Raw genomic sequence first — 27,298 nt, forward strand, 5'->3', positions numbered from 1 at the left:
GGCGGAGGGCGGGGCGCGGGCCGGAAGCGAGCGGGGCCGGGCTGCGGGGCGGCGAGGAGCCGGCGGCGGAGCCCGCGGGAGGGACCCGTGCAGGTCGGTCTGTCAGTGGCCGCGCGGGGGGGCCGGTGCCGCCGCGATCTCCGGCCGGGCGCGGGTCGCGGGTGCCCGTTGCTCGGCGGGCCCGGCCGGCCTGGGCAGCGTGGGGGGCGGGCGCGCTGCGCCTCCCGGAGCTGGGCCGGGGGCGCCCCGCAGGCCAGGCGGCGGCGGGGCTGTGCGGAGCAGGCCTAGTCCGGTGTTTGTGCGAGCCCTGCGCCACACGCCCGCGGGCCGGGGTGCGGTCCCTGGCCGCTCTCCCGGGCGGGCGGGGCTGGGATGGGCGGGGTGGACACGAGTGGGGCTGCGGTCGGTCAGGCTGGGACCGGGGAGCTGGTGACGCCGGGCGGGGGCCCAACCCTCAGCCCCCACCTTGGGCGCCTCCCCGCCCTCACGGCCTTTCTGGCGGACGGCGGCGGAGTCGGTTGCCTCGCGTGGGATCCCGCGCGGGCTCACCTGCCGCCGGGGAGTACCGGGACCCCAGCCGGGGCCAGGCTGCCCGGGCGGGGCTGAGGGCGAGCTCCGCCGGCCTCTGGGGGGGGCCGGGAGCGCAGGGGCTGCTTCTGCTCGCCGGAGAGACAGCCGGGCCCAGCGGCTGTGCTGGGGCTGAGCGGTATTTGCTCCTCTTCTAAGTTGAGAGAAACATGAAGCTCACTTGCGTATTATCTCTGCCTACTAGGTTGCTAAATATAGAAGGATGAAAACTACAGGTGTAACTCCTCTTGTTCTTACTAAAGAAAGACAAAGGAAGTGAGGAAGGACTCTTTAGGCAGGTTGCTTTAATGTTAACAGCTTCATTAGAAAAAATGTTTCGGTGAGTCTGTTTTCAGGTAAAAGAGATTGTGTCTGTTTATGCACAGTTAATTTCTAGATTTCATTCATTCATAGTTAAATTTCAAACTTGGGGGTGTTTGTTTATTTAAAACTAGAAATTAAAATTGTTTGGGAAGATGTCCTGAATCTGTTTTCTGAACTCTTGAGTTTTCAAAAGGGCTTGTTTTGACAAATCAGAAGTTTTAAGGCCTGTTAGACACTGACATTCAATCTTTGGTGCAGCTCTTCTGTCAGTTACTCCTCCCTGTCTTTTGTTTCTCTCTGCTCTTCAGTAGCTGTTGTTTTGTTTCACAAAGTCACACAACATTAGGGATTGGAAGGGACCTCAAAAGATCATCTAGTCCAATCCCCCTGACGGAGCAGGAACACCTAGATGAGGCTACACAGGAATGGGTCCAGGCAGGTTTTGAATGTCTCCCGAGTAGGAGACTCCACAACCCCCCGGGCAGCCTGTTCCAGTGTTATGTTACCCTCACTGAGAATAAGTTTCTTCTCAAATTTAAGTGGAACCTCTTGTGTTCCAGTTTGTACCCATTTCCCCTTGTCTTATCATTGGTTGGCACCGAGAAGAGCCTGGCTCCATCCTCATGACCCTCACCCTTTACATATTTATAAACATTAATAAGGTCACCCCTCAGTCTCCTCTTCTCCAAGCTAAAGAGACCCAGCTCCCTCAGCCTTTCCTCATACGGGAGATGCTCCACTCCATCATCTTTGTTGCCCTGCACTGGACTCTCTCCAGCAGTTCCCTGTCCTTCTTGAACTGAGGGGCCCAGAACTGGACACAATATTCCAGATGTGGTCTCACCAGGGCAGAGTAGAGGGGAAGGAGAACCTCTCTCGACCTACTAACCACCCCCCTTCTAATACACCCCAGGATGCCATTGGCCTTCCTGGCCACAAGGGCCCAGTGCTGGCTCATGGTCATCCTATTGTCCACCAGGACCCCCAGGTCCCTTTCCCCTACACTGCTCTCTAACAGGTCATTCCCCGTGAGCTTGCGGTGGTTTTCTTTACTAGTCTTTAAATAGGATGTTGTGAGTTGGTGTGGTTTTCCCTGTAATTTCATTAGAATTTTAACATGCTGCTATATGAAAAATTTCACTCTAATTCTCCACATTTGGATAAAAATACCCAACTTTTTCCTCTGTTGTGGCCCTGTCACTGAGAATATTTTACCAACAGCAGCCTTAAAACAACATTGTATTCTGTAGCCCAACCAAAGAGTTAGAGCAAGACCTTTAAAAGCAATACAATGCCTGTTTATATTTTATTTAATCTTACATTTCATTATATTTTAAATTAAATGTGCTCTGTTTTTAATTAGAAACATGGAAAAGAGTCATTCTAGTGAGTACTACATTGTCTTTCTTTTTCCACACAATTTGTATACTCCCACTAGAATTGTTAAATTGGTGTTGTCTCCTAACGGCTCTTTAGTGGAAGCTACTTGCTTGCTGAAGTTAGTAAGCACTATATACTAGTCTTGTAAGATATTTATTTGTAAGTAGAGGAACAGCTTCTGGATCTTAGCATGTATGAAAATAGGCTTAACTCCTTCTTTAAGTAAGAACCTGTCTCGCAGCACTTGTGGCTTGCTGCTGCCAAAAGTGAAAAGCCTTGCTTTGCGATGTCCTCCTTTGTATGAGTTTTTCAAGATCCCTCCATACTTCAGTTGAGTATACTAAAAAGGCAGAAAAATATTCTTGTTTTCTTTTCCTGGATTTGTTTTCTTCCATTTTAGTGAGTAAAAGTGACTGTAAGGAGGACTGGTGAGTGCTGGAGTTGGCACAAGGTAGGAGCAGGAGCCACTTAGGCTGGAAGTAGGGGCTGGCACTCCACCCTCGAGGCAGTGCTTTACTCACTTCCCTATGTTCTGTGTAACCAAGCCAGTGATTTATCTAGACCTACCCATTGTTTCTTAAAATCGTGTTATTTTCTGGAACTTGTGTAGTTATGTCACCCTTCTTCCTTTTTTGCCTATATTGCTTTATTCTCCTTTGTTATGGAGCACATGGTTTAGTCATGTTTGCGTGGGAAAATGTTAGCATGTGACTTTTTAAGGGAAGAATGTACAGAGCCATTAGAAATATTTATGTACATTTAGCTGATACATAAAACCTACAACTCGGGGAAATGAATGCACATTAGTTCTTGAGGCTTGGCTGAAATACTGGTTAGTGTGGCTCTAGGTCGCTCTTAGGGCATTGCAGTATTAATGATATATCCAGATTTTAAATGATGAAGTGTAACTCAATCATCCTGGCTTGAAGATTCCCCTTGAGCTTATGAGCAGTCCAAAAATGAACAACTTAGGGCAATTGTGCTCTGCTGAGGTAAAAGCATACAAGTTGTGCTCTGAGCAAGTGTGCGGTCCTTCTCTTGTATTGCACAAGAAGGAGTGGAGAGCTGTTTTGAATGATTAGTTTGTTGTTGACTTACTTCCGTGGCTGATGAACTAATTTGATAACACCTAGACAGTCTTATTTTTATGCTGGAAAATCCCTATTATGACCCGTAGTAAAGATGTGATACAATTCGGTATCATGGTATAGGTAGAAAATGGTTGGTTTTGGTTTGTGTGAACTCTTAAAAAATGGGGTAGGTAGATGATGGAGAACCTGGTCACATAAGAGCAAAGCCTTTTTACACATCTTTTTCCTTTCAGCGTCTCAGGAGGAAAGCTCCATTTTGCGTAGAAATAAGTGATTTTCAGAGGACAACGCCAATGACAGAACTGTCTGCACATTTACCCCAGTTTCAGCATGGGCAGCTGACGGAAAACTTCCCTGATAACCACCTCAGCAACACCGTATGTAACAAACAATTTTATTACGTGGTAGCAGTTAAAACATGATGAATAACGAGTGTGGATGAAAACAAAGTTCAGCTCTGTCTGGACTGTTGGGGTAATAAGCAGTGCCAAAAGAAATAGTCTGTAAAATATCTGATGTTCTAAACTCATTTTTATATACATATAACACTTCCCTCAATTTAAAGTGGTGTTGGAGTGACCAAGCCCTTAAAAAAATCAAGAAGATGTGGTGGGATGCTCCTGGGTCAAACATTGACCTTTAAGGGGATTTAGTGTGCTCTCTTGGTCTAGCCTGGCTGTGGTCTGCTTGATTCACATGTTTCTCAGATGCAGAGTTAATTTTAGTTTAGGTAGAGCTTGAAGCCTGGGTTTTGTTGTTGCAATTGCGGGGGGACTCCTCGGCAGGAAGAGCAGCACTGGTGTGTCTTACTTGTGAATAATTGTCAAGGTGCTCTCAGAGATCTTGAGGTTTTAAGGGGGTGGGGGAACTCAAACCATAAAGTTTTATATGGTTGCTTTGAAAGACATAAGCGCATAATTGTTGCTAAAACTGTACTCATTGTGCTGCGTGTGTTTTGGTAAAACCAAGTTTAGATGAACTGCTTGGGTGTGGTGCTCAGGCTGTTGCATTTGTCACGCTCAGTTCTTTGTTCCTGCTACAGCTCCTGTATTGGGTATCCTTGCGACACAGAAATGTTCTCGTGAGGCTGGGCCTCACTTGTAGCCATATTTATGTTAGTAATTCAAGAGAATATTTTGATCTGTGCTCTAACTCTTCTATGCAATCCTGCAGTTTAAGTAGAATTTTGAAAAGTACTTGCCTTTATCTCAGGTCAGCGTCCTGCTATATCCGTAAAAATATAAAACATTTAAAAATTTATCTGTAAATTAAGAAGTCAATATGACTTAAGACCTTACTGATTATAGAAGCTGTTAATAAAAATAGAAAAATGGATACTTCCCTACTGCATCCTTTGTGCTTTTGCTTCAGAGGGAATGAAAAAGCTTTTTTTCGTCTTGGACAGGTGAGAGATTAACCTTTATTGAACACTTCTGCCCGATTAAAAAGGCAGAGCTCAGTGCTAAGCTGTGGGCTCACCATCCTTACAGGTGACTTGGTGATGCTTCTTCCCAGCAATGGCAGGCAAATGGTTCTGTTCTCACTGACAGCCTGTACTGATTAATAACTGCTACTTGTGCTTTTTCTTGCTGTGTTTACCTGTAACTTTAGGTGCAGTTTCAATACTTGTAATGATTTTGCTCCTCCATGCACATCCACTTTGTTTTTGTACATATGTACAAGTGTATCTATCTGCTGTGGCTAACAGTGTGTGAAATCACTAAGTACTATAATTTGCCATCTCTTCTTCCAGTCACGCACTAAGAATTCAACCTGCTCTTCAATAGCTGTCACTGTCTAATGACCTTTAACCATAAGTGGTGTGTGTGAGAGCTAATTAAGTCTGTGCCCACTCTCAGGCAAGGGGGTCTGTCCCGATGTATAAATCTGGATTTAATTAATAAAAACTTCTTATCAAATATGCTAGTTTTTATCTATTGGTTCAGGGGCATTGCTCTGGATTTGCTATTAACTATTTTCCTGATAGGAAGAAAACCCGTATCATTTGCTTTTGCTATTGTTTATTCACCTGAAAGCGCGTAGTTCGTAACTTACGTTTGCTTACGGTGTTACAACAGGTGTTACTGACTTTTTAGCTTCAGAATTTTCACTTTTAACTATGTCTGAGGAAAGTGAAGAGTCTGTTCCTTTGCTTCCACTTCAGCAAGAGTCCATGGCCTCTGCTCTGTTTAATACTGATCAGGTAGGATATGAGTGCACTTTGTTCTTTTAAGCAGTGGGGCACGCGCATGTCACATTTAGCTACACTTTAGGAGCCTGAAAAAAACCAACTTCTTCCTAGTTTTGACAGCGAATGAGAGAATAATTCTTATAGCTCTTTTGATGCTGATCTGGTTTTCATGCACTGTGTTTTAATATGTAAAGGCATTTTGTGACTCTGTTCCTAACTAGTGGAAGAAATAAAATGGCACGTACTGGTCTAATTTCTTCAACTTTTATCGTTATGTTTGATTATGCAGTTTGTTGTAGTGGTGTGCTAGTAGTTAATCAGGCTTTTCCTTTGGCTGCTTTTGTGTTTACTTTGCAAAGCTGTAGATTTTTATTTTACTTTTTATATTTCTATGCCTAACGTAGGGGTAAGTGCTCCTTCATGCAGGACTGCTGTGACAGCAGAGAAGGAGCAACATATTCTGTAAGTGTACAGAAATCTAAATACTGGGTCTGCTTTACTTGTAAAGTGTTCCAAGGCTCTGGTCGTCTCCAATGTAGTGTTACTTACAATCATCTTAGGCAGCTTATTTATACAGGTAAGCTTATTGTTGTGTTGTTATAGACTGAGAGAAACGGAGTATTTTGACTATCAAAATGAAAAAAATGTTCTATTTGAGCTATAATCTGTACAGAAGGAGGTTCAGTTGCAGCCAGCGTTTCAGAACAATTAAACATGATCTCTTTATTTGCATTCTCCCCTTTCAATAATTGTGTGTGAGGACTTAACACAAAATGTCAAGTGATTTATAATGAATCTTTCATTTAGTAAGAAATAATATTAAAACCTAAGTCCTTTTCAGGACATACTTTAAGTTAATGATACGAAATTCAAATTAAGGTTAAAACCTTAATTCTAAGAATCTGGTTGCCTGATAGTTTTAATTGCTTAATTAAGATAATTTTTGATTTTTTTTCCTCACCTTATATTCAGCTTCCTTTTCACAAAATAAAGCAGATTTTCTTAGAGGACACTTCCTGAAACTCAGCTTAACTTGATCCTGACGATACCACAGAAAAGAAGTAAATACACAGAGTGTTTGGTGTGTATTGTTAACTTGTAATGTTTTGTAAAAGTGAATTTTTCATTAGTTGGGGAAGTTGTAAAGCTTCAGCGAAGGTTTTTGCAGCGTCAGTATTTGCAGTTCGAAGTCCACGGACTTGTACTCCTTAATCACTTAAGCGCTTTTAAAAACCCCACTCTGAGTTCCTGAGTGTGTACTTAACATCTTTCCTTTCTGAGGGTGGGGCTGGGAAAATTCTGTATAAAGAATTTCCAAAATTACTGTTGATTTATCAAAAAACTACAGTACGTTAATGAGATACAAGTCAGCAGTTAGGTTTGGAAATGCTACTAATAACAGGTAATGAGACTAACATTGCATGTTTCAGGAAAAAAATTACCTGCATAAAAGTACTTAAGCAGAAGTACATTAGGTTATTTTGAATGCCCTATGTTATGTCTAGAGCAATATTACTAAAGCTGAGTGATATTTTAAAGGTATTGCAAAAGGTATCTTGCTTCAGTTTGTTGTACATTTTAATCTAAAGCTACTTCCATGCACTTGCTCAAAATGAACTGTAAAGGAAGTAATTCTGAAGAAATGAGATTCATTTTGTAACAAAGAAAAATATCTCACATTAAACCTCTTGAGTGGAGGGAATGGGAACAGCACAGCATTGACTTCAGACGTGGTAGTACAGTAGGAAAAAGAGTAAGCTGTATAAATGGTTGCATTTTAGGGCTTGTTTAGGGTGACTGATAAACATAAAATGGTTTTGTTTCTTTGTAGTCCAGACCAGGTGAAATGTAGCTCGCTCTCCTCTTGTGTTCTCTGTTTGTGCGCACAACATATAGAATGCTGAACGTCCCTGGCTGACGGGGCTTCTTGAAGAGGGGACAAAAGGTTTGTGACAGAAGAAGTGCAGGCCCGATTATTTACTTGTAGGTGGTGGTCCTGATTTGTCGTTTTGCTTGTGGTTAATCTTAATTCCATTGAAAGTTTACTTCTGTCCTTGTGTTTGAGTTACACCCTTGATGTTTCATGTAGCAGTACCAGGAAGGCGAGGAGGCTCTTTTGTATTTGTTGACAAGGGTGGTGGACTTTCTTCAATGTCAGTGAAGGGATGTAACAGTAGTATCCTTAGGAAAGGAGGGAAAGAATCTGCACATTTGGTTTATCATGTTAAACTCTGAGATCAAATCTCGGTATAAAGACTGGGAATTACCTGAGTTTGATCGCCATTTCTGTGTCATTCTTCTCACTACGTAAGTGGGAACACAATACCTTGTGAAGCTCCATTTTGCTCTCTGTTCTAGTTAGTGTACTATAGTGGGAGTAGCATGGCAAGGAAAGTAGAAATTTTATTGGGACTTCTGTGGAGTTAGGTTCATAAATGTCTGTTTCTAACAGGTATAGTTAATTCTTGTCAAACTTTGAGTAATCTACTGTCATGCACCCTTATATCAACTGTAGTTTGGATCAAGGGAAAAAGATGTCTTTATTCAGTTTCTTAAGTTCTCCTTCGAGGAAGGGTGACATAGGCTGTTAGATGTAACCAGCCCTACTTTCAGCTGCTGCTGCTTTTAATATTAATGCTTCTAACACAACCCTGTGCTCCCATTCTTTTGATGACTATGTAGTGCAATTAATTACTACTGTTTAAGTCCTTGCTGTGGCAAGTTTTCTTGACAGTAAATGCTTCTTTACACTTTTTCCCCTCAAAATCATCTTTAGCTTAGTGTACAAGAATATGATTGTGGATAGTTGCCAAGGAAACTTTTTTTTTGATGTATTGCAGAATGACAACAGTGAAAGACGTCGCCATGATAATAGTGGGCGCAGAAGAAATGACAATCCCGAGTCTGAGACCAATGGGCAGCCACAAAACAACATTCAGCAAGTGGTGGAACAAGATGAAGAAGAAGATGAGGAGCTGACACTGAAATATGGGGCAAAACATGTGATTATGTTGTTTGTACCTGTCACACTTTGCATGGTAGTCGTTGTTGCAACCATCAAGTCTGTCAGCTTTTATACACGCAAGGATGGACAGCTGTATGTATCATTTTTTTTTTCCCTGCCTTTTCAATGGATTCAGATAGTTTTATTTAATCTCTATTGCTCCAGGAGTCTAATTTTAGCAGTGAAGTCCCTCTCGCTTCCCTTTTCCCCTCCACTAGCCCTAAGATGGTTTTGTTTTATTCCTTCCAGAAACCAGACTCTGTATTTGTAGTTCCATTGACATTTATTGTCTGTCTGGTGACCAGTTGGCATAATGTTTTGGTTGTTACTGCTTGATTCAAATCCTAGTCCTCATTTTAATAATTTGTTATGCCCTCTGGTATTTATAAACTCAATACTGAGCCAAAGCCCTTTTGGTTGTGCCCTGCTAGAATACAAAGATTTTGGAAAAGGGGAAAAAACCTACTCATTTAAGTGAAGTAACATACATGCCAAGTTCTAGTTTTCCTGTGCTATTGGATAAAGAAATGGAAATGCAAGAGGAAGGTAGCTTTATGAGGTTCTTTTCTGTTGCAGTTACAGAAACTTTCCTGGCAGGTTTACTGTATAGAATTTTTGGCAAAATACTAATATTGCCCAAAAAGTCATTTCAGTGAAAGCTGATTTGAGAGAAAGAAGACAAAGGAAGAACACTGCAGCAAATCAGTCTAAATGTTCCAAGGTGAAAACGTTTAGACAAAATGATTTGAAGTGTGTTTGGCTTTGAAATGTTTGTATAATATAAGCGTGTCATAAAATGTTTCAATAAAACACAAAAGTTTTTTTCACTATGGAAGTCGTTGATTAAAGAATTATTTTTCTGGAGATTATCGTGTTTTCTGCCATCTCCTGTGCCCCCTAATGAAGTCATTTTTTCCCCAGGTTGTTGTATTACTCAAAGAAATAGAGAGTTGCACCCATAAGTAGTTTTGTTGGAATCACTGGGGAACTTTTCATTGTAAATCCAGTAGATGCTGCGCTCCTAAAGATCTGGGTGCACTAATAGTCTCATGATCCGTAGCATGCAAGTCGTATCCAACAAGGTGGAGTTATCATTTTTGTTTGTTTTGCAAAGTAGAAAATAGTAATAATGTAAGAATGTAGGAAAGGAAAGTCTTCGAAGGGTATTTTTTTTTTTAAAGTTTGCCTAACATGATACTATGCTGCATTTTGAATTTTGTCAAAGTAGAAAATGGCTGTTGCTTTTACAGCTCTGAATTGAGAGATTACTGCAATTTCATTTGATGTTGGCCTTGCATATTGGAAACATCTGTGCATTCAGTGGCATTTCAGTTGGCTCTTTGTTGTTCTAGCATCTACACTCCTTTCACAGAAGAGACAGAGACAGTAGGACAGAGAGCTCTGAATTCAATTCTCAACGCCGCTATCATGATCAGCGTTATCATTGTTATGACCATACTTCTGGTTGTGCTTTACAAATACAGGTGCTACAAGGTGAGTACAAATATAATTGACTTTAGTAATTGTGCTAGTTTGGTTTATCAGTACAGATTATCAAGAATGGAACAAAATGAAGTATTGTCAAGGATGAGTGAGCGAAAGTAGCAGATATGGTGATTCATTTCACTGTTTAAATTTTGTGGCTTCCGTTCCTTTGACACAAGGGGGAGGCAAAGGCCAGGTGCTAACTCGGCTGGCTGTTTCCTTGGTTAGAATTCCAGTGGCATTGGTTCCTATTCCTGTGAAATGTACCATGTACTGAAATCTTTCTGTGGTCAAGAACTACAAAGTGGAGACCTGGTCCCACAATTTGAAATTGACTTGAGGGGCTTTTCAAGGGCTCCCCACTCCCCAGCCTGCCCCCAGTATAGAAGTCTCCCAGCAGTGTGGGGTGTGTGTACTCTCTGTACTGGCCAGGCAATATCCTTATAGCAAACACAGAGACTCTTAGGCTCTTTTGTGAAAGACTTAAATAATGATGTAATCGAGGCAAGTCCAGGCTTAGCATAAATAATTGCAATGTCACCTGCCTGTGAGGAGCTGTTTGTGAAAAGTCCTGGATGTCTTTTGATCTTAATGACCCATTTGACAAGGCTAGGCCTAATAAAACTTCTCAGTGTAAGCCAGAAAGTTGAATCTGTTTCATAGTTGTAGAACTGTCTGTGGGATCTATGCAGTGGCACAAAGCTTTGCTCTATTTTGGTGTCAAGAGGGGAAGGTGCTTTTGGTCTTCATGACTATGGGTAAAACCCCTTTACAAAGTATCTGTAGAGCAACTTGGGAAATGATTTTTACCTTAATCTGCATACAGCTTGGAATAGTGTTTTTTTAAAGAATGGACCTTCTCTTTTATCACATTCTGGTGTTAAGTCTGAACTGACAAAGTTTTCTTTTTAAACTGTGAATTCTGTTAATTCTAATGAAGTCAAGTAACTGATGTGCTTCAGCTGGCTGCCTTGGCAGCCAGGTGGTTCTCCTCAGGTGCTGAAGGCATCAACTAGTTTTTTATCAAGCTTTTCACATTTCTGGCTTCCCTCTTGACTTACAAAACACTGCACGTTCTCCTTACAAAAAATAATTGTACTAAAAAATAGAATGATTAGGCAACATAAATTTCCTTTTCTTTGAAAATTACTTATTTTAAAATTATTTTCAGAATGACAGAGTATTTCTATGCTGCTGTACCAGAGTGCTGTAAAATGTATTACCTGCCCGTTGGATTCTATTTTACATGCAGGTCTATAGAATGTAGTCTAGATTATTGAGAATTGAATTTACAATGAAGGAATGTTAGGCCTCCAACTGGTAGTGATAATTTGCTTATATTCACAAGATTATTACCTGAAAACTCCACCAAAGAAAGAAAATACTATTTTAGCTTTACTGCTGTTAGTTTCCTGTGTTTCTCCTATATGTGATGAGTTGAGCATGGTCCTTATTCTAGCCCTTAAATCTAACCAGAAACAACATCTTTGAAAGCAATCCTATTTGACTAGTTTTTCTTTTAACATATTTTATTCTATGCATTCTTCTTTGTTTTAGTCTGCCTAACCAAAATCTGGCTGTTGTAGCTCATTTTAATTATCTGCATTCTGCAGTTCTTAGTTTTTATCCAAGTCATAGCAGGCAAAACTGACTCTGTAGCAGCAATTAATTAGTGTTGAAGCTGTTGTCAAGTGAAGAATGAAAATTCTTTAATTAGAAGGCAACAAACCTATCATGGTATGCTGCTAGGAAAACACTGCCTGAAACTTAACAAGTAATGCTTTGGAAAAGTCACTTGTATGAAAAGAGACTGGTGATCTGGAAAATGCTATAGCAAATGAGATACATACCATGAAGAAAATGAACATCTGTGTGTAAAATGCCAGCTTGTGTCAGCTCTTGAAACTACCTCCTTTAGTACTGTTGACAGGACTTCTGCAAAATGTGTGTAAACATTTGCTGGACCATGGACTTGGTGTTTGACATTGTTGGCATTTTACTCTTTACTAGAATGAAACATTAGCATTCCCATTGTTTTCTTAAGTGGTAAGGAGGTTTAAGAGCTTATACTGCAAATAGAAGACAGACAGGCAGAAGTCTTGTTATAACTAAGAGAAATGACACAGCTTCTTTTGCCATTTTCTTAATATGGTTTCAACTAGTTTTGCAGCGAAATAAAATTACTGTTAGGTCACCACTTATACGTATAGGTAGCTTTACAAGTGGTTTGGAAGTTGGATTCTGTTTCAGGTACCTATCAGTCCTTGGATTTAGTAGGTTGTGGTGTTTCTTCCCCCCACTTGCTATGAGTGGTGATGGGTTGACAGACTGAGACAGATACTTTGACAGTTTTCCTGCAGCATCTCTACAGGCACCATACTTTTTACATGTAGGGAGGTCTTAAGTCTTTATGAGAATACACTAACAAATATCAAAAGCAAATCTTAGATTAGCAGGTTAAATGACAGTTTTTGTTAGTTTGAAGGTTAAATTTGAACTTGTTTTAAAAGGCAGACAGTTAAGGATGAGAAAGGATGTTTCAAAAATTACTGAGATTTAAAAAATGCTTATGAAAAGTTTAGTATTAGATTAAAGGTACTAAATTACTACATGTAATAGCCAGATTCTTAATTTGCTGGAAAGTCCTGGTTGCCTCACATGAATGTGATCCCTTTAGTCTGTGCACATATGGGCTTTACTTTTAAATTAACTTTTGCAAAATATTTTTTAAAATATAACATAAGATGCATTCTCCTGCACATTTTTCAGAAGAAGAGTAGTAGATAAAACAATTTCTAAGCAGTACTTTGTTCTGGTGTACATACATAGCTAATTTAACCAGTTAATCTTCCCCTGAACATGTCTGTTCAAAGCAGGATTTCTTATGCTGGTTAAATTTCTAGACCATTGCTTCTGACTGGTTATCTACTTGCAATGTTGGGTGTGGCTTTATGTATATGATTCGGTGCTGGCAATTTGACAAATACATGTTTCATTCTCAATTCAGAGATCACCAGAGTTACAGGGCTCTTCAATCTTAATTTTTAATTTTGCACAGTAAGGTACAAGAGTGGGGTGCACCTTCGTCAGTGCAAAGTCTGAGCACTTGTCATTTCCAGGTTTAAATCTATGCATGTCCCCGCTAAGTACAATCCTGAGCTGGTTTTTGTTAAATTGTTGGGCATGTGTTTCTGCTCTCATGTCAAAATTAGGGATTATGTGTATAGATGATTGACAGAGAACACAGAAATCCTTGTATAGTGATTCATTGATAACATGCTAATTCTGAATTCCAACAGATAAGCATTGAAAGTTTTTCTATATTCCAGCATTTAATTCTATAACTGTATTCTGCAAATGATTCGGAATCAGAGCAGACTTTTTAATTGCGCAAAAATGAATCATGTTTTCCATCTGAGTTAAGGCTGGATACTTCTGCTGTGTTATAATGCCACTGTTATCAGAGTGGCCTAAAAATATACACATGGTAGTTTTCATTGTATAGAACCTCTACTGAAAAAAACAAAGTACTTAAAATGCATAAGGGTAAACTGAAATACAATAACGTGTATAGACTAAATATGAATTTAGCAACAACCAAATAGAGAGTTATCTGAATATAATTTTCTTGCTTTAATCAAAAGGGAAAATAACCTTAAAAGCATTTTTAAGTAGATACTAAATATCAAATCTAAAAAAAAAAAAATCTGTCTTGATATCTTTTTTCCAGGTGATCCATGGCTGGCTTATCATTTCTTCTCTTTTGCTGCTTTTCTTTTTCTCATTTATCTACCTGGGGTAAGTGGATTAAAGCATTAATATGCTATTTTTCATGTATCACTTTGTTTCTGTATGTATTTATTTTAGAACTAGCCCATGAATCTTAACAAGAATGATAGTGAGTAAGGTATTGCAATATATTTTTTAGGTTTTTTATAGGTTCATAGAGTACACATAAAAGAGAGATTTAGGGGTTTGTAGGACATTTGATATTGTACAGGAGCCGTCCATCACACATGCATCACCAGAATAAGCAGTCTTCTCTTGGGTAGCGTATTCCGTCAGCCTATCTTCTGACTCATACTACTCAAGGGCAGTTGTTTACATCACAGCTTTGGTGGCGGGCTGTATGTGCAAAGGCTGTTTGCATGGCGGTGGCAGTAAAGGATCAGCAGGAGAGAACCTGCTCTCTCACCAAAGTATATTCAGTGTTATTCTTTTCAAATTCGGAAGCGTGCCTTTATCCAGACATCAGAGGAAGTTGTACCTAATACTCGGTATTCTCTAAAACGGGCATCCTGACTGGGGTTTGTAACTAGAGATATGCCATGAAATTATTATAGTGTGTATATTTTTGTACTGCTTGATGATTCTTCTCTTTGAAGAAGTGTGTTTAGTTTGATCTCCAGGGAGAGAAAATGGTGTTCCTTCAGTAACTGATTTTTACCTGATTTTTTAATAATGACTTTTGAAATACAAGGCAATGTGTGTTGCACCAGTGTGGTGCGGTCTGGACGGAGACACATTGCCAGGCTCACTGCCTTCGGGTTTGGGTTGGAGCTGATACTCTTCCATGAGCGTGTGGACTGGAGGCTTTCCTGATGCTCTGCTTCCCCCCACCTCTCCTGCTGCCTCCCAGTAGCTCTGGCTTCCTTCTGCAGAGGTGCAGTGAGCCAGAGGTGAGTTTGTAGACCGATTATACGTGGTGGCAGTAAGGGGCATCCTGTTAACAGGCTACATCTCAAAAGCCAGCTAACAACTACGGAAGACAAATTTTCTGGAGGAAAGCATTATGTAAATTATGACATTCTTGGTAGCTCAATGAGTTGGTAGCACTGGAATCTGCAAACAGCCACCGCAACCGTTTCTTTCCAGGATCAGTGCAAATCACCTGTGCCTTGGTGACAACACATTTGTCTATTTTGGTTTGCTACTTATTGGGGATGTTAATTAGTTTCTAGTGTTTGGTGTTACAGAGTGGCACGGTTCATCCAAAATGAAAGCTTTTACTTTACTGTTTGTGGTAAAGAATAAAATAAAATAACCATGCATATCTTACTTTGAAGCTAGCCAAGTGTTTCCTTCCATTCCACAGGTGGCAGGTAAGGCGAGAAAGATCTGTTTGCATGCCTTTAAAGGTCCGTTATAACCTCACAAGTACTTATTCTTCTGATTTTTAAAAATCATGAGCATAATCAAAATGACTGGTTTTGCAGTTGTGTCCTTTCCTGTCAATTTCTGCTTTGAGAAGAAAGAGAACATTAATGAAAATTTTCAGAAGAGTGAAAGAGTTGGTGTGAAACAGACACTGGTAAAATTATCCACTTTGTGAAGAACAGTTAAGTACTAATTAGAGATAGAATTTTACGTTTGTGCTACTGCATTGAATATGAAAATTGAAAAAAAAAGAGAATATTCTGAAGCTTGCATCTGTAACTTGTTTCCATTGTTTTAAGCAAATACAGTCCATATAATTTTCCTTTTTTTTTTTTCTCTTTTTCACTTTTTAGTGAGGTTTTTAAGACATATAACGTTGCCATGGACTACATTACAGTGGCGCTTATAATCTGGAACTTCGGTGTTGTGGGAATGATTTGTATTCATTGGAAGGGTCCACTTCGGCTCCAGCAGGCATATCTCATTATGATAAGTGCTCTCATGGCCTTGGTGTTCATTAAGTACCTTCCTGAATGGACTGCGTGGCTCATCCTGGCTGTCATTTCAGTGTATGGTAAGGTCTGGGGTGAGCTATACTAACCAGTAATATGGTGGGAATTTCTTCTGTTCCCTGACCAGACCTTAAAAAAAAAGAAAAAGTGTGTGGATAAGGTGATTACAGACTTCAGAAGTAAGATCAGGAGCTAAATGGAGATTGGTCCCCTGCTGCTAAGGGCTTTGTGTGACTGTGTGATGCCATCTTCTTTCATGTTTACTGGATTCTGGAGTTTCTTTGGGGAGCAGAATTAAAGGAATTCAGAAGAGGAGATAAGAGGCCTATGTTGCCATTTTGATCTCTTCTGTGAAGTTGGAGAGCTTTTGGCTTCTCATTTTCCCCAAGAAACCTTGGAAACTATTGTATGTTCAGAATTTAGGATCTTCTTGTTTGGGTACAGTCCCATATAGGTACAGATCTGCCCAACCTACAAATTGTTTGGACTTTCGGACGTAAAAACAACACCCTGATCCATGACTGATAATATAACGAGGAAGTGAGGAGGGATTAAAGGCAGTTTTCTTTGCTAAAAGTCATTTTACAGTTGGAAGAATATAGTTGTGAGATCTGTTTCCTTGATTTTTTTAAATAAAAATTCATTTGAACTATTTGCATATTACGCTTTTTCAGAATGACTGAGAGACACCGAGATGCAGTTTTTTGAAAAAGCTTTAGAGGGCACTGGATACTTTTAGTAAGAAGATGACTCTATATCCCAGATACAAATTTAGTTTTCGGGCAAGACTAAAATCCAGTTACTTAGACATAATTAAAACATTATAACTAAGTGTATGTATGAAGATATGCTCATAACTTGATTATTTCTTTTTTAAGCCTGTAAGTGTGGTGAATGTGTACGCTGAAAGTAATAACGAAGACTGAGAATCTGGCCTTTTGTAGAAGTTGCAGGGGTTAATAAGATCTGATTAGCTCTAGTAGGTCAGTGTGCTCCTCAGGTATCCTCTTCCTTCAGAGGGAGGAAAAATACCCCATGTGTGTGGGCTCATGGATCATAAGGCACATTAAAAAAACCTTCCAATCCCCCCTCCCCGCTTCCGCTCCTTTTACGACTGCAACAAATGGAGTATTCCAAGCATTCAGCCTTCATTCTGTGATTGCAAAACAAAATTACTCTTCAAATCGTATTCCAAGGCCATAACTTGGTTGTTTTGAGTAAAGGGGAGGTAAGATTCAAAGCCTGTGACCCCATGCTAAGAATTCTTTACTTGAGCGGGACCAACAGTGACCCTCAGGTACGGGCAGCCTGCTCCGTGCAACATGCAGCTCCTGGCAAGTCACCTGCTCCTTTCCGTGTCAGATTTTATTTCAAATTAATTTAAAGATATACAGTGAGTGGACAACTGCAAAAGGTAGTAGCAAGTTTAATACGTAAACATTACAGTTTTCTGTCCAAATATGCAAGACAAGGGAAAAATAGCCGAGGCTGTTTGTGAAGTTGCAAATTTAATTAACAAACCATCAACATTCAAGTGAGAAAGCAAATGGAGCATCTGATGGATCAGATTTTCTTAATACTGTTCTTTGATCTGTATGAGTAACTTGTACAGTCACCCTATTTTGTAAGTGATTACTTTTCAGTTAATTTTCACTTGTTCACCCAGTTTCATATACTGTCCCATGAACAAGAATTTAGGGAAGCAACAAAAAGCTTCTGTTTTTTTCCTATGCTAAATATGCTTTGAACACTTCTCAAATCTATGCAACACAGCATTTTTCCACAATGCTTAATAAAACTGTTTTTTTTCTTCTTGAAATGCGCATTCACTTTTTTCCCCTCTTTAAGTGGGAATAAATGGGTAGTCGTGCCTAATTCATAGAAGTTATTTAAGCCTCACTTACCTGTTGTCTTAAAATTTGTTTTAGCATTGAACTTGGGTTAAGAAAAGCATTGATAATAGAACGGAAGCTTGCATATTTCCAAGGTGTTAGTTGAACAGTAGCTTTTATGATTTGCTTTCAACTTGCAAGTGAACATATAGTTGCAAATGTGGAAGAGCACATTTTTTAAAATTTGTACGCACATTACAGTAAAATGTAAAGCAGGTTGTACAAGTGAGAATATTAAAAAGTATTTCTGTAGGATACTGGCTTGTGGCCACAGGCTCCCTCAGAAGTCTATGTTCAGGATAGCATTTTACCCCATTACCAGTCTCTGCAAGTGTTACAGGAAAACCTTCTTAAAAGTATGTCTGTGGTGTTGTAAGATTTATTTGCTCTTCATTCCCAGACCTGGTTGCTGTCCTGTGTCCTAAGGGTCCTCTTCGTATGCTGGTTGAAACAGCTCAAGAGAGAAATGAAACTCTCTTCCCAGCACTTATTTACTCCTGTAAGTATATTTCGTTAAATACTTACACACTTAGGATCACCCACTCAGCTGAAGTGATTTTTCTCAGTTTTCTCTTGTTTTAACATGATAGTTGTCAGATGGAATTCTTAGTCTGTTTACTTGGGCCTCAGTTTTCCTTTCACTGTGACTCAAAAATGTGGAACATCATCTGGCTAAGATCTTTCAAGATAAAAACCAGCATGTTTTGTTACAAAATACGAACAGAAAAAAATGGTAGTACACCTTGGTTTTGCCAAAGTAGTATGTTCTTGGGCTGTGAATCAAGCCTATTCAAAAGGAGTACTTGTTTTTAGAAAATACTTATCCGCTTTCAGTGCTTAAATAACCTGTGTGTTACTGGAAGGAAAGGGAGAAATTGCGAGGCAGAGATTCTTTTACAGAGCTATTTTCTACAGGGCTTGTCTTTTTTTGCTAGGTTGTTTCTCCCTGCATTTGCAAAAAATAACCTACTGAATGCGAATTGCTGTTATGAGCTGTGTATCAGTTGGTACATGATTCCACTGCTTCTGAAGTTCTGTGTTGCAAATCATAATCGTAGGGATAAAAAAATTGGTTAACCATAAATCATTATGCCTGAAAAGCAGGAATTGTGTTGTGGGACTGACTGGCTACCTCAGGGACAAGTTCACAGTGGAGAAAGGAGAGGGGTTTCTGTGTCTGCCACTCTTGCTGTGTTTTACTGCTCGCAGCAGCCTGTTCTGTTTTGTGGGAGGAGAGGTTAATGCAGAGAAACCACAAACTCAAATTAAAATGCACCATTTAAGTGTGACAACATTTCATTACCTGCAGATTGGAAATTCTTTATGATAGTGGGGGCAGAGAACAAATGACTTTGATGCAGATGCTGCCTCTGATTGAAGTTACCTCAGTACCAGTCTTAATAGACTTTTTTACTTGTGGCTAAAAGAACTGATTAATGGCAAAAAGTAAATATTTTATTCGGATTTTCAGAGTGGGCCTCACATACAGTAGGAACTTCTCTGGCAACAGCTGTTGCCATATTTTTCATGATCTAATAAGAATAAAACTTTTGTTCACCAAAATCTGTAAACACATGTTGGAACTGGTACTGACAGTGTTCCAGATATTACTGTGCTTTAACGAGGGTAAAATTGCCTGTTGCGAAAGATAGTTCAGGGAGCAGGGGAGAAAAAGCCTGGATTGATGCCAGTGCTATCTCAGAACTGCAGACATCTGAGGATATTATTAGCTATGCCTTTTTTTTTTTTTTTTTTTTTGCCTAATAGCAACAATGATATGGCTTGTGAACATGGCTGAGGAAGATCCAGAAGCTCAACGGAAAGGAACTAAAAACTCCACTTACGATAAACAAGGTGAGTCTTTGACAAGCCTATATAGTTGTCATTTATTTGGAATACACGTTTATGGAGACTTGGTTTTTTTAGCTTTTAAAGTGGCCTGGTTGCTGTAGAAGAGTGAAAACATGGAGGCCTAATTAGGAATGATGAATCTGTCAAGATTTCAAAAATTGCTCACTTATTGTGCAATTACTGTTCTTGCATTCATTTTTCTGAGATGCTGGATGTTGGTGGTGAAATGACTCTCAGTAAACAACTATTGACTGAGATCAATTTCTTGTCAAATTGGGATGATATAGTATAATACTAGCTCATTTATGTTTGTATTAAACACAAATGTGTCTAGTCCTCTTGGCTATGCAGCCAGTGTTAAAAAACCTGGGCTTCTTTTGTTTACATGTATTATTAAAGCAGAGCAGTGCTGAAGGGGTGTATGTATATGTAACTTCCAGGCATTTTTTTTATTTTGCTGCAAAGTTAAGCTGTCAGTATTGACTGAAAAAGCTAATGAAGTATTACGTGATAAATTATTCCTTAAACTGTGATCGTTATTGAGGTCACCACAGAACTTCCGCTCTGTTATGTCGAAGTACTCCTGAATCCTAGGGCTTGAGTGCAACGCATAGGTGCTATGGCTGCAGAGTGCACATTGCCTCCTGGTTGTTTAAATAAGTACTAAAATCCTAAGTGAGAATGTCTTGTAATAGCATGTGCCCACGTTAGATGTTGCTAAGTATTATGGAATACCTGTTTTTATTTTGTTCTTCTATGATCTTACATGTGGAGAGATGGTCATGTTTTTGAAGGCACATTTTTGAAGTAGATCTTAAATGCCTGTCTTATTTTGAGCTCCAGCAAACCAGACTCGGAATGAAGATGCTGAAGCAGATGATGGTGGCTTTAGTCAGGAATGGCAGCAACAAAGAGACAACAGAATAGGACCCATTGAATCAACTCCTGAATCACGTGCTGCTGTTCAGGCTCTACCCAGTAACTCTCAAACCAGTGAAGACCCCGAAGAACGTGAGTGTGGAATACTGTGTCTGAAAGACTTAGCAACTATCTGCAGCTAGTTAGTCCTAGTCTTAGTCATCCTGAGTGCAGAGGTGTAGTATGCTGTGAGCTAATAGCAAACTGAAGAGCTGCTCTTGCTCATGATCAATACTAACATGTCCCCTAGAAACAGCTGAAGCTGCTTTTTGGCAGGTTTTCTTTTTGCTGGAGCAGTGAGTGATATTGGCCAAACTGATCTTCAGTTTTATACACAAACTCAAAACTTCAATAGCACAAGCTGCTTTCAGGCCATTATGCAGCCTTTTGCATTAGCTTCTGTCTTTCTCACGCATTGTTCTGCTGTGTATCACCTCTTTTGGATTTTAGACCCTGTAAATGTGGTCATTAACTTTTTTTTGCCTCAAGATTAAACTACTGTAATCCACTCTGCACAAAGCAATATTTAAAACCTAATTGGAGACTGAACCAAATGCAGAATGCCATGGGCTTGCTTATTTTTCTCTAGCATCTTGCTGAGGTGCGGTATCTTTGGAGAGCATGTTACATCAATACTCAGATCTGTTTTAACAGACTTGTGATTTCCAGTTGGAATTTAAGCTGGTATTAGATTTGCAAAGCTCTAAATAAATTGGGGTCTGCCTGTCTAATGAACAGCTCTCCCCATGTGATGCTGCCATATTTAGCAGGTGCAACTGCTTTCTCTGATTCTCAGTTGCTCCTCTGTTTAAAAATACAGACACTTGTACTTTAAGAACAATTTTGGAATTTATTTTGTCCCAAAAATTCCAAATTCAGTGTGTGTTGCAAATCCGTTTTCATTCTAGAGCTTAGAAAAATAACATAAAGATGCAAAAATTGTAGGATTTGAACTATTTTAGTTAGTTAACTGGTTAACTAAAATTCTTGTCTGGCCAGACTAAGAATTTTCCCCCTCCTGTATTCCTACAGCAAATAGTAATGACAGCTGTGCAGCGATCCAGTCAGACTTGTCAGCCAGCATTAGCTTACTAGAAGTTTGGAGTAGCTTACTAGAAATTTGGAGAGTTCGCTTGTGCAGAAGGAGTTATCTAGTAGTGGCCTTTGCTTATTGTTCTGTGATGCTGAAAGCAAGCACCCAAATTTTGTTTCAGCAGCTAAAGGGTGTTTTAGTGCTTAAGAGCTTTTCATGAATGCACTGTTGTAGGCCTTGTATTGGAAACCTGCTGAAAGAGAGTAGAGGTGGCTTTTTGCTTTTTTCTTCTCTTCTATTTTTCTTTTTTTTTTTTTTTTTATCCCCCCCTTCTTTCCCCTGCCAGTAGTCAACCAGGTATAAATATCTCTTTTGATGCTCTGAGTTCCTCTTAGAACTCTGAAGTGAGTTTTGGTCTGGACTATATTCAGGTGACAAAGTGAATGATAGGGCAAATGATAACAGCTGGTGACCTGATGTTGGCCTCTCTGACTGAATATCTTGGACTAAAAGCTCAGAAAGTGAACTGGCAATCAGGAAATCTTTGTTACTTTGTTTTTAGAGATAATGTGCTCCCAGAGTTGTTGCTAACATGGTAATTACTATTTAAAAGAATAAGACATTAACTTGTGAGTTTTCCTAAACCTCACAGCTGGGACTAAATATGTTGGTTTTTTACCTCTGTGATATGCTCTGTGATTACGCACAAGTTGCTTTTTAGACCTACCTTAGCAAGAATTCTATAGGAAAATTGGGAGGACAATGCTATATTTTGCTGGGTATGGGTTTCTAACTGGCAAATAAAACATCATCTGCAAGTAAGCGACTTCTTTTTTTTTCTCCTCCATTGGCCAGCTTTACAGAATTGTACTTCAGTGTTTTGTTGAACATGACATGACAACCAAAGTGGACACCCACCCAACAAATCTAGTTACAAATATCTGAGTTTGTATATACTGCATTTGTATGTACAGGAGACTAGGAATACAGAAAAAAAAAATCTCATTATAGGATGAATTAATTGGTGTAATGTTCCTAAACCGTCTTGTTACACAAGATCTTTATCACCTGATTCAGGAGTGGTACCAGTTTTGAAAATAAAATGTCCTGATTAGAAAGTCTTGTTGATACTTAATGTAAATCTGTATTATTCTCTGACAATTACTGATATGTAATATTAGTAGACTGATACTTATTGTTGCTATATATTCACTTTTTGCAGGAGGAGTAAAGCTCGGCTTAGGAGACTTCATCTTCTACAGTGTCCTTGTTGGCAAAGCCTCTGCAACAGCAAGCGGGGACTGGAATACAACTTTAGCATGTTTTGTAGCCATATTAATTGTGAGTATAATGTAATATCATAATAGGCATTGTTTCTGTTGTTCATCAGGGACAAAGTTGTAACTGCTACATTTTTTGTTTGGAATTCATTTATTTGGTGGTTTGACTGAAAACTGATGAGGGCTTCAGCTGTGATTTTCATTGGCTGCAAATCCATCACTTATGCCTTTAGTTTAGGAATGCGTGCACTGTACCCTGTATTTCTGTGGGATTAGTGTTTATATATGTGATCTTTTGCTTGTCAGAGTTCCCTAATTTCTCCCTGTGTTTTTGTTTGTTTGTTTGTTTGTTTTCTTCCCCTCAGGGCCTGTGCCTTACACTTCTGCTTCTTGCCATCTTTAAGAAGGCCTTACCAGCTCTTCCAATCTCCATAACCTTTGGGCTAGTTTTTTACTTTGCTACAGACAACTTGGTGCAACCCTTTATGGACCAGCTAGCGTTCCATCAGTTTTATATCTAGCACACTTGATGCTGGTATTCTATGGATATTTGTAGCAAATCTGGGAGGAGTAAAAATGTTTTTCCCTCAGTTCTCAAGTGAAACTGAAGTTTAAAATTCAAGATTCCGAGCCTGAATCATCACAACCTCCTCCGATGTGTTTTGGTTTGGTTGGTTGGGGGTTTTTTGTTTGTTTTGTTTTTCCTGAGACAACTGCTGCACTGGGCACCATATGAATTTTCCTGTCTGAAAGTGGCTTCTTCCTGATGGCCAGTCTAAACCAGATGTTATTATATCAGAGGTAATCTGATGTACATATCTCTGGTGAGGACCACCAGTGTGAAAATTGCTAACGCTTCCACCAGCAACATGATCTCCTACCACAGGTTGATTACTTTCACAGCATTAAGGATGCTCAGGACTTCCTTGGTGTTAACAGAGGAAGCTGACAGATCCCATGGAACTTGTCCCTGTAACCACTTGGAGAGGGAGAACCCAATTCAGACTTCTTCGACGGTGATTTTTTTGACAACAGAGTCCTGGCTCTGCTTTGTGTAACGAGGAAGGACTTCGTAGCAATTTGACAAAGGGAGAAAGTACTGTCGCTCTGGGAGTTCTCCACCACATCATATCCTCTGTGCCTGAGTGTGCTTGGTGTAGTGAATTTAAAAGTTTTGTGTTCTTTTTTTCCCACACAGGAACTAGAGCCTCTTCTCAGTTTTAATACTTTGTATCCTCAAGCATGGAGTGCACCTTCTGTACACCTGCTGCAGTTTATGTAGCTTCTTAGATCTGGACTGAATTATTTGGCATTAGTGGATCACAAAGTCCTAATTTGGATCTTAAATTCTAAAAGGTTAATAAACTACATTTAAAAGCAATTTCAGGACTTACTCTTTGTAATCTTGCAAGTCATTTTGCTAGAACACCATTTCAAACCCTGCGTTTGAGAATAGTCACTAACAGCACGGACTGCATTGTTGGTATAAGTTCTTTTTATTGAAATTCTTATGAAATAAGTAGACATTTGCAACAATCCCAGATGGACTCTTAGCTTGCCAGATCTAGAGGCCATAGTGCTATTATTAGCACTTCTACTACATCACTGAGATTTTTCTCTTCAAAAATACGGTTTACAATTCTGTTGACCTGAAGTATTGGTCACTCAACCATCTATCACCTCAGATTAGACAGGTTTTTTTTTTTTTCATGCAGTATCTTTATTGGTGAGGATACTTAAGTTAGGTGAGACATAACTTAATGTTACCCAGGAGCAAAATTTGTGGCCCTCTTCACTTTAATTACCTCTTCCATGAGGAACAGAAGATTGGAGGCATGAAAGACAACTCAAAATCACTGCAAAGAAGATACAAGATTTTGAACTTCTTAAGAGAAAAATAATTGATTCTGACCTTAAAACTGCTAAACTCTGTTTCCTTCTTCATTTGAAAGACCTCGTTTATGAATAATTACTTGGAAATGAGACTTGTGTGAGATTAGGTTGTTTTTGCCGTAGGCTCTTACTCTGTAAAAGTACTTTTTTTCAGAGGGAGGTACAGGGAGTGGGTACTACTGATGGGCATTCCATTTTACTTGCATCTTGATACTAGAGTCCTTGCCAAGTAGAACAACTGTCAAACTCCTGAGGCAGACTCCTTTTGCTCTTTGTCTGGGGCTTTGTTTCAGTGCCTGTAGATTCAAAGGACGGAGACATCACAGATGCTCACCAACCATTGCCCAAATAAGGGAAGAAAGGCTGTGATGTGTAAATCTGCTTTAAAGCCAAGAAAGGCTTACTTTGATTGTCCTTGGAAATGTCTGTGTCTTTTCCAGTATGACTTGCTAACTGTAGTGTTAGCATTTACATTTGCAGAAGGTATATTGTCTCGTCTCCTCTAAAGTACTTTTATTCATCTCATTTGTGTGCTGATTCGTCGTGGATAGCATTAATAAAGTAACCATATCAAAAATGCTTACACTGACTTTTCCAGTCAACCTTGCTTGTGTTTTCTAGCTTAAGTCACTGTTCCATATTTTGCTGCATGAAACCTGACTTAAAACAGGTTGTTTTGGCTTTTCTGGTGTTTTTTGGTTTTGTTTTTTTACAAGACCTTGGTTATTTTTATACTATTGTCACTTGTCCCCTTCCTGAGCATTATAGCTAAGAAAATCCCTTGTGTGTTTTATTTGGTGTCCTAACTATTGTTTAATCATATAAAACAGGTTTGCTAAGAGTTGGTATCACTAGCATCTGTGTGCATATCTGAGCTGACTTCCAGGGAAGAGTCGTTACATAAATGCAGCAGTCATCTTTATTGTTTCGTTTTGGTTTAAGTATGCACCATGGGAGCACCGGCTCCATTAAGAGTTGTTTTAGAATCAGTGGAAATACACAAAAGCCTCTCCACATACTTGAATGAGTGTTAGATGTACAACCCAAGAAAGAGCTTAGAATCTTCAAACACTACATTGCCAGTCTTCCACTCTCCAGAGCTGCTTCTGCTACCCTGAACTTATAATTTATGAGCTAGTGTGGAGTTACAGTGTTGGAGACTATAAAATTTATATTCAGAGAACTGTTCAAGTTTATATATTTGAATCTGAACATGAATTCAAAATCTGCTGTTCAAGCCCCAGCCAATGTATGTTAAAGTACCCAAAGTCCTGTGTACCCCTTCAAAAACCAGGATGAATTTTTTTAGATTTGCCCTTTTATGCCAAGTCACAGTAGCTTATGTTCTAACTGAAATCTTGCAGCTAAAGATCATTTCAGTACTTAGGTCCATAAGGTTCAGTTGAGAACAGGTTTTGCTTGCATTCGGGTTGTTACTAGGTAAGCGTGAAGGTTGTGTCACTTTTCTCTCCTTTGTCTTAAAACACCAATCTCATTTGAGATCGTGAACCATTTCAGCTTGGTTAGCTTGGTATAACTGAAGGACTTACTGAGATGTAGTCTGCATTTTTGAGTTTTTCTTACTGTTAAATTAGAATGTTAATGGCAGCATGTTAGACTGTAGCTCTGAAAGAACCCTTGTGTGACCCACCTAGCTTGATTCATCCCTTTTGTGCCCAAGCAGACTGACTGGTAACTTGTGTGACTGCTTCAGGAGTCACACTTTGAAACTGGGGATCATGAGAGCTTTCTCTCTTCTTTTTCAGCTTACAGTAATGATTAGTCTTCTTTGGCTAAGCCTCAAATAAATAGATGAGAAAACATAATACTGAGTTACAGATTTGCCTGAAAATCAGCCACTTTCATGTCTCCTTTGTGTGTGTGTGTGTGTGTGTTGGAATGCGTAATCCAGAGCAAAAAGACTTCTTACAGCAAATGTGTATTATACTGTCATATCCATGTACGGCTACTGTGGTGGCACTCGAATTCAAATGTCATCAGTGTGAGGTGAGTCTTGAAGGTGCGCGTGTGATGCTGCAACACATTCCGCGTGGTTCTGACTGGGCAGATGATGACTTCTTCGAGCCAAATATTCAAGGGCTGTGCTCCACTAAAAACAGCTGATCTCAGTGTACAAAGCAGACTCTGACTATTTCAGGCATAGGAGACTGGTGCTTCTTGGTTATATGGATATATATCTGTACCTATAGAGATGTAGATATGTATAATATGTGTTCTGGGCATATAGATGACAACTGTTCTGCCATTAGTGCAGTCAAGAATTAAATATGCAGAAGTATCTTTTGGGTGGCTGGTACTGTATGAAGAAACTTCTCAAAATGCTTTATTTAAAAAAAAATACTTTTGGCAACGATGCTGTTGAAATGAATTTAATAGACTGTGGAACATGTCTGCACTGTGATTGCATCTCGGTGGTAACTTGGTCATTGGAAATGCTGAAACATGAATGGAATTCTTTTACACTCAAAGCATTTGCTGTTTTTTTTACAAACACTGGTTTGTACATAATCTGAATTGAATGTGAATGTTTTTTTAAACACCTTTCCAGTTCTTGATAAAATACTTTTTTGATAGGTTATTGCAAATTTTCCTGTATTTGTCTAATTGTTAAAATAAAACTCGCATGGATCCTGACTTATCTTGCCTCTACTATATTATTTTAAAGCCATCACTTAAAGCTGTTGGAGGCCTAAACACTG

The 27,298-nt window shown here is 39.4% G+C and overlaps 1 protein-coding gene across 5 annotated transcripts; it reads left to right on the forward strand.

Annotated features, from left to right (window-relative positions):
* PSEN1 (presenilin 1) lies at positions 1-27,234 on the forward strand. Of its 5 annotated transcripts, none has more exons than XM_082057946.1 (11): positions 1-93; positions 3,596-3,739; positions 8,394-8,650; positions 9,910-10,051; positions 13,773-13,840; positions 15,553-15,773; positions 18,004-18,102; positions 19,371-19,457; positions 20,292-20,465; positions 22,628-22,746; positions 23,051-27,234. In XM_082057946.1, exons 2-11 carry the CDS (start codon positions 3,656-3,658, stop codon positions 23,204-23,206), a joined length of 1,407 nt encoding a protein of 468 aa, XP_081914072.1. In that variant the 5' UTR covers positions 1-93; positions 3,596-3,655; the 3' UTR covers positions 23,207-27,234. The 5 variants fall into 5 exon arrangements, with proteins under 5 accessions (XP_081914072.1, XP_081914074.1, XP_081914073.1 ...); XM_082057948.1 differs by having other exon boundaries at positions 20,298-20,465; XM_082057947.1 differs by lacking the exon at positions 1-93 and adding an exon at positions 5,441-5,565 and having other exon boundaries at positions 3,601-3,739.
* Positions 27,235-27,298: the final 64 nt, after the last annotated feature.

The sequence above is a fragment of the Streptopelia decaocto genome (assembly GCF_964273445.1).
Source record: "Streptopelia decaocto genome assembly, chromosome: 7".
NCBI classification, from domain to species: domain Eukaryota; kingdom Metazoa; phylum Chordata; class Aves; order Columbiformes; family Columbidae; genus Streptopelia; species Streptopelia decaocto.